At 35.7% G+C, this 16,899-nt stretch overlaps 2 protein-coding genes across 2 annotated transcripts; one reads left to right on the top strand and one right to left on the bottom strand.

Moving 5' to 3' along the window:
- Window positions 1-5,171: 5,171 nt before the first annotated feature.
- Window positions 5,172-6,422, top strand: LOC122017085 (replication termination factor 2-like). The gene has a single exon (XM_042574568.1). It carries the CDS (start codon window positions 5,210-5,212, stop codon window positions 6,254-6,256), a length of 1,047 nt encoding a protein of 348 aa, XP_042430502.1. The 5' UTR covers window positions 5,172-5,209; the 3' UTR covers window positions 6,257-6,422.
- Window positions 6,423-10,382: 3,960 nt separating this feature from the next.
- On the bottom strand, window positions 10,383-11,741 carry LOC122013617 (probable WRKY transcription factor 31). Its single transcript, XM_042569868.1, has 5 exons — window positions 11,589-11,741; window positions 11,430-11,504; window positions 11,056-11,325; window positions 10,867-10,977; window positions 10,383-10,781 (listed from the first exon to the last, which is right to left on the bottom strand). Exons 1-5 carry the CDS (start codon window positions 11,739-11,741, stop codon window positions 10,383-10,385), a joined length of 1,008 nt encoding a protein of 335 aa, XP_042425802.1.
- Window positions 11,742-16,899: the final 5,158 nt, after the last annotated feature.

Genomic DNA, 16,899 nt, shown 5'->3' with positions numbered 1-16,899 from the left:
TCCCTTATGCCTCAGCCATAGGATCGATCATGTACGCCATGCTATGTACACGACCTGACGTCTCGTATGCTTTGAGCATGACGAGCAGATACCAGTCAGATCCAGGTGAAAGTCACTGGATAGCGGTCAAGAATATTCTTAAGTACTTAAAAAGGACTAAAGAATATTTCTTGATATATGGAGGCAATGATAAGCTAGTTGTAAAGGGTTACAGTGATGCTAGCTTCCAGACCGATCAGGATGATTAAAGATCACAGTCGAGGTTCGTGTTTTGCTTGAATGGTAGTGCTATGAGCTGGCAGAGTTCACAGTAATTCTACAACGTTTCCATTTCATTCGAGAGATTATCGATAGAGGAGATGTGAAGATTTGCAGAGTACCTACAGAGGCTAACATCGCAGATCCCTTGACCAAGGCTTTGGCACAGAGAAAGCATGATGGTCACACTAGGTCATTAGGCCTTAGAGCCTATACTGATTGGCACTAGTGCTAGTGGGAGATTGTTAGTTAGAGCCCTAGAGTCAATCATTTGATGATTGTATGGACTCATGTATATCATATTCATGTATATATATTAAGGCATTTGGTTTTTGGTTATTATGCTTATTTGTATTAGTGCCAGATAAAATAAGTATAGTAACGTCCTAGAGTAGAAAGGTTCTTACCTATATCAATCGATTGGTTGAATCGATAGTGAGATGATATAGGGAACACTACTCTAAATCATTCCTAGTCGAGTATTAACATTCAGGGACAATGTTAATACAATAAGACTAGCATGTAGGTCAGCTCGATGACTTGATCTCACAAGTCATGGATATAGAGATATCAAGCTAACACATGGGTATGCATTAAAGAATGTATACTGAATGACCCGCCATGAGAAAGTATCATGGATCGTTATATGAGTGTCATATACTTTCTCATGTGGCTATTAGTATGACTATTAGTCCTTAGACCTGAAGTCACCATGGATCCCTACATAAGGAGTTATGTACTTTGGTTTCGTCAAACGTCACCCGTAACAGGGTGGACTATAAAGGCGATTACTGGGTATGTAACAAATTATGCAGAGGGATGTGAGTGATGTAGATGGGATCTATCCCTCCCATATGACGGGAGCGACATCAATATTCTTGATAGAGTTAGACCACGAAGTGCATGGCCATGCCCAAATGAGTCAACATTAGATGTTGAGCTCATTTGATCGAGTGAGTCTACTTGGAGTTCAAGATTTAGATTGATTAGAGGATGATACGGTCTATGCCTCACATTGATCAATTTAGATGTCTAGGATAGAAGGACAATGTCACATATTTTGTGAGGAGTCACAATTGGTAGTCACAAGGTGATGTCGGATCTCGACATTCTTGTAACTTGGGTAGTAATGATGTGTTACTAGATACCGCTCATTACTTATGCTCATAAATGAGTTTAGGGCATTGCCAACGTTACAAGAACCTATAGGGTCACACACTAAGGACAATTAGATGGAGATTTGGTTCATATGATGAACTAAGAGGATTAGATTCATTTGATGAATCATATTGGATTAAGAGTAATCCAAATTGGGCTAATTGAGTTGGACTCAAGTTGATTCATGTATTCAATGAGTCTAATTTAGATTATGACTCATTAAATCAACTTAATTTAATGAATTAGATTCATTATATTAAGTTGGCTTGAATCATATGGTTGGATTAGATCAACCATGAGAGAGATTTGATCAAGTTTGACTTGATTTGAGAGGAAGAGAAAAAGTAATGTTTGACTTGACTTTTTGTCACATCACTAGTGAGTTGGCAAGATGTGGACCAATAGGATTGCTCCACATCATCAATGTGTGCCACCTCATGGAGGTTACAAGCCTCCATAGCATTTAATGTGGCCGACCCACATTAAATGAGGAGGTTACACTTGTTGCCATGTCATTTAGTGAGGTGGCAAGATGTGGACCAATAGTGTTGATCCACATCATCCTAGAGTGCCACCTCATGGGGGTTACAACTCTTAATGGTCTCCACATTAATTGGAATTATTGTGGGGGTTACACCTCCTAGAGTGGCCGGCCACTTGATGGCTAAGGGGTTTTTGAATTTCCTCTCATTGATTTTTATTTACTCTTCTTCTCCCTTGGGTGCTCTCTCTTCTCCTTCTCCCATTCCTTGGCCGAACACTCCATTGGTGCTAGCACACCTTGTGTTTTGGTCATCTCCTTCTACTTGTGTCCGTGTGGATACATATAGAGGTTGTCTACTTTGACAACTAGAGATCCGGCGACATCTTGGACAAGCGGGAACGCGAAGGGCTTCGCTACAAGGGTAATGATCTTAACTTTAGTGTAGATCTAAAGTTTTTACAAACTCGTACAAGAAAAAGGTTTTTCGATAATTTTGTTTACGAATCTTTGCACGAGATCCATGGCTTTCGGTGACTCGGGATTTCCGCGACGCGAAAAAGCGGTTTTCGCGGCCCGAAGAACCCAACATAATCCGGACCCTGAATTCTCACTTCTTTTGCTCGATTTAGTCGTAAAGTCACTCTTTCGTTGTGGGACTACAATCCATAAGTCACGTTTCCATTCAACGTTTTCCAACAATAAAGTGCATTAGCAGACAAGTTGCCTGATTGATGAAGGGTTGTCTATCAGTCACAATTGATGCAACATAATTTGGATCAATGCAGAGGTGGAATATTGGTGTGAGGTTTGCAGCAGAGGCACACACAAGGTGAAATTCAATGTGCTGTGAAGATCGACAACATCATTGTACACTTAGTGAAAGCTCGACAGTCAAGGTCATTAGAAAAGCATCTATTTGGCATTAACCAATTAACTAACAACAATCGTAGGAAGATAGATTGAGTCACTAGACATGAAATTATGATACCATAGACATAGTTAATATCAAATTTGATCAAACCATATAGCATCAACAGAAATGGATATTTTACTTTTAATAATTTTGAGACCACTTTGAGCAAGTACCATAAACAGTGCATTGATACATCTGAGGAACTGCCAGAAACTCTATATAATGCAAACAAGGGGGAATAATTAAAACAAAAAGTATCAAGAACATCAATAAATCCAATGGCCATGGCCAGACATGCAACATCGAGCACATGTCCTTCTGGGATTTATGCTCCAGATGCTTATAATTAAACAACAGGCTTAATTTTCAGAGGAGAGCAACCTAAACACACCTAGCAGAAAAATCCAATTTTAAATAATTCAACATAAAATGAACGAGACTTCCAACATGTAGACACATAAACTCTCCTTCCTTTAGCAAATAGCGAGTAAAGTGGCAGTAAAGATTGCTAAGTCTTACATCAAGAACAGAAAGAAGTTCATCAACATCAGATGGAGGAGACAAAACTTACAAAAGTATGCTTCCAACCTCCCGGAGACGAGCCTCCAGCTCATTCCTCTTGATTGTCATTGCCTCAAGCGTTTGATCCGGGATTCGTCGATCTCCAAGAATATCTAAACAACCAATACCCGAGAAACACCAGATTCAATAAAGGAAGCAAGGAAATAGATCGTAGCGCCAGACTCCTGTTGATTAAGTGTGAATATAATGGGGAAGAGGTGGAAGAGAAGAAGTTTCATTGTGAATAAGGCTTTAGTTTCATATTGAGAGTTTTAAGATATTTTTGTTGGTTTATATTGATTCACATACATTAAGAATGTGAACAAATGCATGGGGAGAGGTTTTCTCTCTGCGGGCAAAAGGTTACGTTGCTATCGGCCTTTTTGCTCTGCAGACTTGGTTTTTCGCTCTGGTCTGTCACTCTGTAGACCTGCTCTTCTGCACTGCAGACTTAGTCTTCCGCTCTGGTTTGTCGCTCTGCAGACTTGGTCTGCCACTCTGTAGACCTACTCTTCCGCTCTGCAGACTTAGTTTTCCACTCTGGTCTGCCGCTCTGCAGACCTGCTCTACCGCTCTACAGACCTGTTCTACCGCTCTGCAGACCTATCCTGTCGCTCAGCTCTGCTGCGTTACGGAAACCAACCCCTACTGGCAGTCTGAGATTATCCACTCAGGTCATCTCGACTGTAAGTTGAATTTAAATTCCATGTAAATTTTAAATTCAACTAAGTTCCCTAAAATCTTTTGTAACAGATTGTTTGGTTTCTAACAACTCATTCCTGAAAAAATCACAAAATCATAAATTATATAAAATAAATATCTACTGTCAAACAATTAAATAATATTATTCAATATTAATATAATTTATTCTATAAAAAATTTAATATGAAAATAGAGTAAAAAATTAAATTATTAATCATACCTTTAATTATATAATAAAAATCTCTTATATCATTCAAAAATTGACAAGATAATCGATAAGATAAAAGATGGATAGATATAATTGTAATTTTTTTTTTTTAAGAAGAATCGATGAAATGTAAATAGATTAATGTGACTAATATGTAGAGAAGTAGAAATAAAAGATTAAATGAAATAATACGTTGTGATATAAAAATGATAAAAAAGGATAATATTATAATAAAAATTAGAAAGGGGAGGAGGAGAGAGAGGGGGGAAGAGATAAAGAAATGATAAAGATTAAAGGGCGAGAAGAAATGATAAATCTTGAAATTATTTTTAATATTAAAAGAAAAAATATTAATATAATTTAATTTTAGATTTTCTATGAAAGATCATATTCTTAATTAAAAAATATGATATAGAATTATAGAAAGAATATTTATAATTGTTATAATATTTAAAAAAAGTTATATAGTATTCCATAGTTTAATGCTGCTATAATGTTTGGAGTTAGTTTCTATAACTATGTCAAAATGATTTTAATTAATTAATCATAACTTTGATTAAATTGATAAAAAAAAATTTAATATAATAATATTTAGAATTTAAAATTCTGTTACAATAATATTAGAATGAAAATATTTTGGGGATAAAACGTTCATGAAATGTCATTTTGATCTTTTTTTTTTAAGTTTCACCATCTATATAATTTGGAGCGCCTGTGATCTGTCCTACGAAATTTTATTGTAGATTTTTCTTTTTCGAATTATAATTAAATAACTGGTTTGCTTTTATATCAGCGATTTATTTGACGACTCTCGCCGTGTCGGTTCAACTCCGTTACGAAATTTACACGTCGCCTATATAAACAGCAGTTAACGGTGCTCTTTCTTCTCCGTATTGTAATCTGGTTTCTTCAGGGGAAAGAGGAGATGGAAACCCTAGCGATGGAATCTCTGCGGAAGCATCTCCAGATCATGGTCCGATCTCCAGATCTCGCCATCCCCACCCGATGTCTGACTCTCGACCCTGATTTCACCCTCCACCGCCTCAAGCTCGCCTTCCTTCCCCTGGATCTCTCTCCCGAATCCCTCTACTTCGAATTCGGCGGCAAGCCGCTGGCGGACTCATCCACCCTTGCCTCCGCAGGCGTTGCTACCGGGTCTCATGCTCTCCTCACCCTGCGTTACCGCCTGCTCGGCGGCGGCGGGGATGGCGGCGCCACCGGCGCAGAGTCCCGAGATTGTTACCTCAACATGTACGCTATTAAGAAGCCTGATAAGGTGGACCCTAACGAGACTCGTATCTCTAAGTGGACGACCTGCGCGCTCTCTGGCGAGCCCCTTGCGCCGCCGGTCGTTGTTGATTGGCTGGGAAACCTCTTCAACAAGGAAGCCCTCGTTGAGGCTCTCATCCACAAGAAGATGCCAAAGGAATTCGGCCACGTTAGGGGTTTGAAAGACATGATCCCAGTCCATCTGGCACCAAACCCTAGCGCTGCCAACTCGGAGACGAAGTTCGAGTGCCCAATCACCGGGCTTGAGTTCAATGGGAAATATGCATTCTTTGCGCTTCGTGGCTGCGGACATGTTTTGAGTGTGAAGGCTCTCAAAGAAGTCAAGGCTTCTGCATGCTTGATTTGCCATAAGGAGTTTAAGGAGTCTGATAAGCTTATAATCAATGGGAGTGCAGAAGAGGTTGCTGCGCTAAGGGAAAGGATGGAAGAGGAGAAGGGGAAATCGAAGAATAGGAAGGAGAAGTCTGGCGCATGCTTAAGTGGTACAAAACATTCTAGTGATAGAAAAGATGGAATCCTGGAGAACGGGAAGAAGGATGGAGGGGTGAAAAGATTCAAGGCAGTTGATATGGTTCCTGCCAATGCAACAAAGGAAGTTTATGCATCTATTTTTACATCCTCAAAGAAATCAGAACTCAAGGAGACTTATTCTTGCCGATCACTTCCACTGGGCAGGAATTGATATTTAAATTGGTTATTCAGAGCACTCCTGTCTCGCACTGTTTGATTCCTCTGTATTTTCATGCTTCTACTTTATCCAACAAGATTCTGGTATCTTATGGTGCTCTTAATGTATGTTGCTGTAATTCATTGTGGTGGGATTGATGATACATGGCACTTTGCAGTAATGATACATGTACTAATGAACATTCTTGATAGTTGTTAGAGAATGTTTGGTCATGCTATTCCTTCTTGATAGTATCAAATTACTATTCATCTTTTAACTGATACAGCAGAAATGAATTATGCCAACATTGTGCAATGAGCTTTAGCTTTGACTTAATGTTCAAATGTAGTTAAAATAATGGGAATGTTTACTGTATCTGAATGAACTCAATGGTGAGGATTGTTCCATGCAGCCAATCCCCAGTATTAATTGTGTTTTATAGTTACAGCTTGAGATTTCTAGTTGATTTGCAGTGATGTTTTGACAATCAACTTTAGACATATATTTGAGCTGCTCTTTTTTTAATGTGTCTAGGCTTGAATTTCCATTGTGTGCCTGTAATGGTTTTGAATGTGGAGCTTGATTTCTCTTTATTTATGCGCACTATATTTGCTTTTGCTTGTGCTTGTGATTATCTAGTAGATGATTGATGCACTCCTTTTATGTGTTCTTGTTAGAAGATATCATTCAAGCCGGTATTACCTGCATCAATATTTTTGGTTAGAAGGTATCTTTATTATTAAAATGAATGTCTAATGACTAATGATTGCCTGGACACTAAAGATGGTGAAGAGATAGGTTGTCTGATAGATTGCATTTAGAATTCTGCACTCTTGTAATATCATTTCACATAGTGATTTGTTGTGTACAAATGAATCTTGTGAAAGCACAGGTTGCTTGAATTATGAACACCACAGTGTACTCTTTGTATATACTCAGTAGTTCCATGAAAAAGTAGATATTATTTAGTCAGTGAATTGGATAGTATGCCTCCGACAAGTGATATTATTTAGGTGTTTTGCAACATGGAAGATAGAGGTTAAAGTGTACAGCATTGCGAACTCAATGTAGGGAACGTGATGACGTTATTAAAACGGAGTCGTAAATTATTGCAAGGATGTTTTTTTTTAAAAAAAAATACTGTAAATATTTTACTTTTAAAAAAAATAATAATTCTACTTAGTCTTATTAACTATTTCTGAAGTGATCAGTTATTTTTAATATAATAACATCCAAATTTAGAATTTAAGATTTAATATAAATGTATAAAAGTTATTTTGTAGTTATTACGATGTATAATGTGAAAAGATAACTATTTCACTGATAAATTTATGATTTATGATTTATTATTTTAAATTTTAAAATTTAATCATAAAAAAATTATTCGGTAATTATTATAATATCTAGAAATTCCTTAGTCAGTTATAACGTAAAAAAATAATTATTTCATTAAAATTTTAAAGTCTAATTTTTAAATATTATTATATCAAATATTCTTTATTAATTTAGTTAAAATTATTTAAATTTTATCAAATTATTATAAATTGATTAAAATTATTTGAAAATGATAATTATTGTATTACAAAGTAGAGAAGCTATTAAATAGTTACTATAATATTAAAATAATATTATATTAAATGTTAAATATTATACGTTGTAATAGTATCTCGTAAAAAAATGATAAATTTAATTAACTTCATTGACTAGGCCTAAAGGTGATTGGTCAAGTCCACATAATTTTTTCATTGCCCATCAAAATAAATTAGAAAGTGCTCGTGAGGATGATTAAAAAATCAATATTCTTTAGTTACGCGCCTTATTTATCTATTTAAATTTTTTTTATATAAATTTGCCATAGACGAAGATTCAATCATAAATAACTACATGATAAGTTAATATTATACCAATGTAAGATATAGCCCAGGAACAAAATTCATTGTAATAATTATCTGCAGCTTTTGCAAGTAGTAGCTAGTTGCTACAATAGCACAGCTACGGTAGCACTCAAATAATGATATTTTTGAATAAACTATTTGATGGGCACTAGGGATGTAAATAAATCAAACGGTTCACGAGTTATTCGGAGCTCGATTCGATAAAAAATGCGTTCAAGTTCGTTTGTTTATTTTATCGAGCCGAGCTCGAGTTTAAGGATATTCAGCTCGTGAGCTCGCGAACATGTTCGTTTATAGGCTCGCGAGCCAAAAAAAACGAGCCTTAAAATGAGCTTTAAAATGAGTAAAAAAATGAGCTCTAAAACGAGCCAAAAAAATGAGCTCTAAAACAAGCCTTAAAATGAGCAAAAAAATGAGCTCTAAAACGAGCCAAAAACGAACTCTAAACGAGCCCGAAAACGAGCTCGAGCTCGCTTAACGAGTTAGGTTCGTTAACTTTGATAATCGAGCTAATAACGAGCCGAGCTTGAACTATTCGCGAGCTTGATAATTCTAAAACGAGCCAAGCTCGAGCCTTGTGATAAAAGATCGATTCGAGCTCGAGCCGAGCTCGAGCCTAATACTGTTCGGCTCGATTCGATTCGTTTACATCCCTAATGGACGCCTTTACTCTGTGTTTTAAAAAAGAACCTCTGTAAAAGTGTTTGTTTGGTTGGTAATGCTAATGTATTATTAAGAGTATTCATGAAGCTAATTTATTATAATATTCATTATTTTATAAAAGGTAATATAAGATTTATTGTTATATATCCATTATAATAATATATCTCTTTCGCTTATATTTTTTTTAACATTAACATTAATTATTTAAAAATCCCACAATCTACTCAATCATCTTAAAATTAATACATATTAAATAAATATAATATATATATATATATATATATATATATATATATATATATATATATATATATATATATATATATATTAAATTATTATTGTTATTATTAATCTTATTTTTAAAAAATGATTTTACTATTTTTAAAAAATAATATTAAAAAATTTTTAATATATTTTTATTATTAAAAAATAAAATAAAATAAAAGAAAAGAAAAGAAGGATGAATAACGTTCATCCCTCTTAACACTCCCTTTTATGCCCATTGACAATAAAGAGAGGATATTTAACACTTCATTGGGATGTCCTAAATAAAAGATTGAATCAGACCTAGGGGTTATCAAGGCAGGACTAGCGCAGAGGACCCCACTTTTGATAGGGCATTTTTTAAAAAAATTATATATATATATATATATATATATATAGAGAGAGAGAGGTATATTCATTAGAATTTTTTTTAATAGATGTAATTATAAATTTTAAAATATTATAATTTTTTTTTATAAAGATGCTTCTAAAAAAAGGAAAAAATGACGAGTCTTTTCTTATTTATATTTTTCTAAATCCTAATCTTTTAGAATCTATTTTTGTTTATCCTCAAATTCTTCACCCATACCCATAGCACACCGATAGTCATTGTCTAGTGTCAGTGTTGTCGCATCGTCGCGTCACCACTCTCACCTACCAACGTTATACAGTAGTGTACACATGTAAACCCTACCATTTAATTGAAATTTTTTTATTTAAATTAAAGAGATATTTTTTTAAGTATCGATCGGATGCTTTAAAGTCTAGGATCGGTCTGGATTCAATCTTAGTAAAGCCATGAAAAATGGTCTGTTTTTAAAGTCAACCGTAAGTTTCCGATATATCATGTGGGACCGCTGGTGACGGATTCCACCCATGAACAAGTGTCTTATGTTTTTTTTATAGGTTTGTGTTTGCATGTGTCTTTTGATATCTTAAACGTTGGAGGCTGACTATATCAATTATCTATAGATGATAGACCAAACTCCTATCCAAAATTTCCAATTTCCACATCCATTTCCCTTTCCATATAAATCCTTTCTGTGACTTTCAAGCTTGGCTTACTCGGATGGAAATCACGAGGAACGAGGAGGGAGAGGCAATTGCAATACAAAAACGAATCTAAAGCGATCCACGATACATGCACAATCTCGTAAAGTGAATGCATATCAGTGCAAATCATACCATCGCAAATTAAGAAAAAACATATCTACCTTAATTTTTTAGAATTGGTTACATAAATCTTCAAGATCTACCAATGCCTTTTTTTTCTAGCTGAATCCTGAGCACTAGCGATAGGTCAACTCCATCGAAATCGTTTATTTCACACTTTCTTTGCCATCCCCTTGACCGTCACCGTCGGCTCCGAGAACCCTGGAGGAAGCAGTGACCGCGGCGACGAGTGCAGCATTGAATTCAGGATCGCTGAAAACGGTTCTAGTCAACTCGCTCATCCTGTCAACGTCGGGCGGGGGGCGAGTGAAGTCAACCATGACAGACGGGAAAGGGTCGATCGCCGAGATCGTCGCTCCGGCCAAAAAGCTGTCTCTGGAGATCGACCCATAGTTCGTGGAGGACAAAGAGCCGGACAACAACATGGACATGGCCTCCGACGTGCCGCTGGCCGTCGCGACGGCGTCATCAGGAAGCAGGTGGTCATGCGACCCCCCCCAGTAGGTAGTGATCCACACTGTTGGATCCTCAGCACAACGCTGAACCTATATTTAGAAAAAAAAAAAACAATTATTCGTACGTACATTGATTGAGAAAACAAGATATCGTTTGTATGAATCTACTACGTACCTTCTTTCTAACAGAGCAGTCTTTCATTAAAGAACAACGATAGTAAGCTCGAGGAAAAACGCTCCCCAACATCTTTTGCCCGTATTTTTTCCAGAGACAGCCATCCATAGTCTGAATTCATTAGTAGGATTAATGAATATATGAACAGTACGAAAATATATAGAAAACGATGTGAAATCGCTATAATACCATCGGTTTATCGGTCCGGATCCGAAGCGAAACTTGGGGCTTCTTCATGTTTCGCTCGGCTTGATCTAGGTTGGAGGAAGAGGAGGGGCGGTCCTCATCTTCTTCTCCTTTATCAGTCGCCTGGTTCGCCTGCTTATTTCTGCCTTCGAACAACAGCGTCGATATACGATCTCGCAGTTCGTCGTTCTCCGTGGTCGCTTCACTGAGCATTTCCTTCAGAAGCAAATTCTTCTGCTCTGCTTCAGCGAGTTCTGCTCGAACCTCTTCCAACTGGATTCATTGCAGAAAATGTTAACTTTTCGAAACAAAGAACAAAGAATTAATCGTTGATTCGTAGAGATCAAGAAATTAACTGGTCGATCGATCGTGTATGCCTTAGTGATTTCATCCTCCACTGCTGGTGCTTGAAACTGCACCCTCTGGTTCTGTGTTGTGCTTGACAAACCAAGCTGTTATGAGGTGATCGATTCAACAAGGATCAGTATAACTGTTTTCTAGGCGATAACAGAGGAGATTCTAAGATCTTAACTGACCCGAAGCGTCAGGTCAAGGCCCAGCTCCTCATGATCGTCGTCCGTGAATCCTGCCATTGTTCTACACTCGACGCGGCCGCGCTTCGGCGGCGAAGAACAATCCCCGGGGTCGCAAGGCGATCTCTTCCTGGACGACGACTCAGTATGCTCCATGCCTTTTGACAGAGGAAAAGAAGCAGCAGCCAAAATCAGGAAAAGACGATGAAGAAGACTTCGAAGATGTTGGAGCCAAGAAAAGACGGCGATGAAGAAGACGAAGATGATGGAGAAAGCAGTGAAGACGTTGTAATTGGAAAGTTGCAGCGTGGCGTATATTTTATATGGAGAGGAGGGATGACTTGATGGACGCGGTCAAGGCGTCTTTCGACGGCCAGGCGAGACTTGTTAACCGAAAAACCGTCGCGATGAAATCGCGAACCCTATCCGTTGCGCGCCACCGCCGCGAAGTATTCGGCAAGTTAGGGTAATTTTATAGTTTCTTTTTAAAAAAAAAAATAAATATAATTGAATTGTTATGTAAATATTTAGATGGTTAATGACTGAGTCTAAAGTTTTTGCAACAGATTTCCTCGATATTTTTAATTTAATTTAAAAAACAAAAATAAATAAAAATGCTCGGTCTATTCATCATTACAAAAAATAGTTTTTTATTAAAAAAAATCCATATAGAAGATGACCAACACACCCACTAAACATTAAAAATGCGAAGTTGGGTAAGGATTCACATTTCACTACCAACACCATGGACTCGTTATACCGCACTGAACCTCATAAGACCTTGTGATTCAACCGGCTTAATGAAAGGGCCACTCGATTTGACTAGAGATGTAATTGAGTCGAGCTGAGTCGAACTCTTGAATGTTTGAGTTTGACTCGTTTATAATCGAACTGAACTCGAGTTTTATTTAACGAATATATTCATACTCACGAGAGCCTAAACGAACATAATAAATTTAAATTATAAATTTAAATATTCATTAAAAAAATAAATTATATATCTAAAGAAAATTATAATATTTTTATTAAAATTTATAATTTTATTCTAATAAAAAATTTAATATATTTGTGTATATCTTTCATAAGTAGAGTGTAAAATCTATAAATTTAATATTAAAATTATTATTTTTTTATTTAAAAGTTGATTGATGAGCTTAACGAACATGTTCACGAGCTAACGAGTCGAATATTGTGAAGCTTAAGCTTAGTTTGTTTATCTTAACGAGTCTCATTAAATGAGCTCAAATGAGCTTTTATCGAATCGAGCTTCAAATAGCCCATAAGTGGTTTGATTCATTTACACCCCTAGGTTTGACTGTAAGAGAATGAGAATCTTGACCAAATCGAATTGTATCAAATGACTGTTTTATAAGGGTGTATTCAATCAAGAGATTGCATGACTTTCATTGACTTTTTTTTTTAATGATAGACTTTTGTGGAGTTGATAAATTTTTATTGACGTTCATATAATCTTATATAGTTGTAAATAGAATTCCATGGAGTTTTATAGACTTTTTTGCAAGACTTTTACCGATATTTGTAAATTTCATGAAAACTTGTGGATTTAAGCGTAGGCGGTCATGGTCTTGCATGATATTTATTTTCAAACAAAACCTAAAATACCTAATTAAATTTATTTTTTTAATAAAATAATAAATAACATACTTGTCCATAATGTTTTTTTTTCAACTTTTTATACTTTTATCTTGTTTTGGTTAAAAATAAAGAGAAGATAACGCCTAACCTTAATTTTTTTTAATAATATAATTTTAAATTTAATAATATTATAATAATTTTAAATATTTTTATTTATAATTTTGACTCAAATTAATCTAAAATGTTAGTCAACCCTTTAATTGGGTCAAACTTTTAATAAAATGTTAAATTGATAAATTTGATTAGTAATAAAATTAATAATATTATTATTAATTTTATTAGTAATACTATTATTAAAATAAATAAATATAAATATATAAAATTTATTTAGAAATTTATAAAATTTAATAAATTTTATAGAATATTTTTAAACTCGAATTTCATTAAATCTTATTAAATTATCTATTAATTAAGTTGAGAATTAATTTGATTTATTAATATATATTTTATATTAAAATCTACTGTCTCAAGTTTCTCTTCCCTCTACGCATAGCGCCTCGTCAAAATCGATTTCAACTTCGACTTGCTCGCAAGTAGTCGAGGAAGCATCACCGGCCGCTTCAAATAATTTTTCTATTTGTTTTCCTTTTTTTCCAGCGCACCGCATGCTTCATAGGATGATACTCATTGGTTCCCAACACAAGTAACCGAAGAAAAAATCTCTGCCTACAAGTAGCCGCCATGAGTCACCGTCGAAGAAAAGGCTGCAAGCGACTACTGTTCTATTTCAGCCGTTCCGATCCATTTTTTTGTCATTATAATATCGGAGAACGACATTTCAGAGGACTCTCGGCTTTGCATAAAATGCATGCTAAGAAGTTGATACAGGGCGCTGAGAGGTTGAACAAGGATACAACTTTTAAGATTAAAGAAATAATCAAAATCTAGAAACGGAAAGAGAAAAAATTTATTTGTAAAAAATTAAAGTGATTTGAACTCTATAGAAATCTAAGGATGAATAGAAGACCTTTTATTTTATTTTTAAAATTATACTAAATATTTTGAAGAATTCTTATTAGTTAAAATTTATATCCAAAGATTTCTAAAAGAATCCATAAAAATTTATTAATATTTTAGATTCTAAAATATTTTCATAGAATTTTAAAAAATCAAATGTAAATATGTGACTTTATAAAACTCTCTAAAAATTTAATTCGGATGTCATTAGTTTTTTTATAAATTTATAAAAATCTAAATTAAATACACCTGCACATTTAAAATCAACAAATGTAAAGTCGAATACACCCTTTCGTTTACCGGCCGCTCAGTAGACGAAGGCGTCGAGTGAAACAGAACAGGAGGAGATGCCTAGCGTAGGTCGGCCGTCGGGGGCGTGCCTCAAATGTTTGGTGGTGGTCTTCGCCGTCGCCTCGGCGCTGTGCGTCTCCGGCCCAGCGCTCTCTGGCGCTTCAATAATGGATTCGCCGCCGCCGGTTCTCTCTCTTCATCCTCCTCTTCCCTTCCCGGATGCGCCCCTTGCGTCTGCGATTGCCCGCCACCGGTCTCTCTCTCGGCCATCGCCCTGGTTCTCTCTCTTTCTTTGGTTTCTTTCTCGGGTTGTCTTGTTCCCATCCTAATCTGGGTTTAGTGGTCGATCGATTTCATTATGTCGAATTTAGAAGGATGGATCTGGTCGAAAGTTGTCAATTTGATGCTTAGATCTTTTGGCGACAGGGGGAGGGGGTTGTTTAATCTTAACTTCAGATTCGCTAATCTTGTTAATGCGACGTTTATATAGTTCCTTGTAGGCGTATGACATTCTATGTGATCTGTTCTTGGATGTTTCTTCAATATATATATATTTTTTGGGGATTATCCAATTTCGTGACGTGCTAACAGCTAATTACTAGGATAGATAAAAAGTGTATATAGTTGAGGAGCAATTAGGACTGGAGCCTATTTAAACAAAACGAGAACACATGTTAAGATGGTATTGTGAATTTCAAATCGACGTTTTGTTATCTCATTTTCTACGGAATGTTATGTGCATTACTGCTTAAATGAGCCTAGTCTTCCACATTGCTTAATCTGCTTTATTTCTGGGTACGAGAGAAAATTCTCCTATTTCTTTCACCCCATATTTGATAAACATAAGAAGAGAAGGACGGATTACTTAGTTTTGTCTTAAATGAATTAAAAGTCCATGACAACAGTTCCTCCCCTTTCCTATCTCCACATTCCTTATAGAGAACAGTCATAGTCTTCCAGATTTCCATAGAATAAGAAAATGAATAGAAGTCTCCTTGGATATTTCACATAAACCGCAAGTAGAACAATACCAAACCCTTCCAATCTATCGAGGGTAATATCTAATTAAACAACATCTAACAGGTAGTAAACTGAGCATTCTCTGGTTAACTTTTCTTAAGTTAACTTTTTGCTCTTGTTCTTTCTCTCTCTCTCCTCTCTCTCTGACCATGTTTTTTGAATTCTTTCTGAACCTTCCTAACCTGTCATATAATCAAGGTTTAGATGGTTTGACTCTCCTCGAGTGCATCTGCAGTAAGTTGGCCAAGTTTCTTACTTCCATTATAACATAAATAAATTGAAATGAAATTTCTATCAGTGTAAAAAAATAAATGAATTAACTGATCTAGTGAGTTAATCTAAATGCAAGCGTAGCCCCTTTGATATCCTCCCTTTTCCTGAAAGATTTCTCCTATCTCTCCTAGTTACTCAAGAGGATTAGTTGCCCTTAAAGGATCTTGTGAACCTAGATCACCAGTGCTTTAAGATCGCCTAACACTTCACCTCCAGACTGACTGGATGAAGCTTTAGCATGTTCTATTCTTGCTAAATATATGAGATTGTTTATTTGAGGTTTGTAAAGTTGCACTCTATTGCATCTATTTCTTGTTACTAATATATCCTTCTTTTTTTTTTTTCCTTTCCCAGGATTGTTGAACCTCTCAGTAACAGGTAAAGGAGTATCTGTAGTTTATTGAAATTGAAGTCCTATCATGGTGCCAAATAAACCAACTTTATTTTATGGCGAATTAAGTCATTGGCGGCTTATTTCTCATGTTATTAGTTTCATTTTCATTGCATACTTTTAAATATCTAAATGCTAGGCACCTGTGTGTAGATATCAAAGAACATCTTGTGCAGGCTTAATCAATATTTAACTCTTTTTTCAGAACTATTTGATGGTTGTCTTTACTGTTCTGACCAACGCATGTTTGGATTAGGCACTACAAATTCGAAAGATGGTGATTGGTGAGTGTGCATTTTTTAGTTCCATATATTATTCTAGGATAAGTTGCTGTCATGAGAGCTAGAGGTCACGGATTTGAGTCTTGAAAACAACCTCTGCGTATATTGATAGGAGCTTCGGGCACCAGGTGCCCTTTTTTAGGGCAAAAATCGAAAGGGCAGCCCAAATTAAAAGAAACATCAAATGGGTGCCCCTTTAATGATTTTATCTTGAAAAATATCCCTTTGATCCAGCGTTATTGTAGCAGCTACCCAGTAGCTGCTACAACGTGTAGAAGCTATCTAGTAGCTACTACAACATGTTTAGGGTGAGTTTAAGATTTAGGGTTTACACCGTGTAGAAACTACCGAGTAGCTGCTACAACGTATAGAAGCTATCCAGCAGCTACTACAATGTGTTTAGGGTGAGTTTAGGGTTGTAACAAATACATAATAGCTTCTACAA

The sequence above is a fragment of the Zingiber officinale genome, chromosome 8B, assembly GCF_018446385.1.
Source record: "Zingiber officinale cultivar Zhangliang chromosome 8B, Zo_v1.1, whole genome shotgun sequence".
NCBI lineage: Eukaryota > Viridiplantae > Streptophyta > Magnoliopsida > Zingiberales > Zingiberaceae > Zingiber > Zingiber officinale.
Note: the sequence above shows the minus strand (reverse complement) of the source record. Positions and strands in the feature narration are given on the sequence as shown.

What these genes read in the sequence shown, in the direction of transcription:
- LOC122017085 (XM_042574568.1), top strand. Translation starts at nt 5,210, where the DNA reads ATGGAAACCCTAGCGATGGAATCTCTGCGGAAGCATCTCCAGATCATG.
- LOC122013617 (XM_042569868.1), bottom strand. Translation starts at nt 11,741, where the DNA reads ATGGAGCATACTGAGTCGTCGTCCAGGAAGAGATCGCCTTGCGACCCC. An exon ending in TCCGGACCGATAAACCGATG is followed by an intron (nt 10,978 to 11,055) that starts GTATTATAGCGA and finishes TAATGAATTCAG; the next exon opens with ACTATGGATGGCTGTCTCTG. An exon ending in ACTGCTCTGTTAGAAAGAAG is followed by an intron (nt 10,782 to 10,866) that starts GTACGTAGTAGA and finishes TTCTAAATATAG; the next exon opens with GTTCAGCGTTGTGCTGAGGA.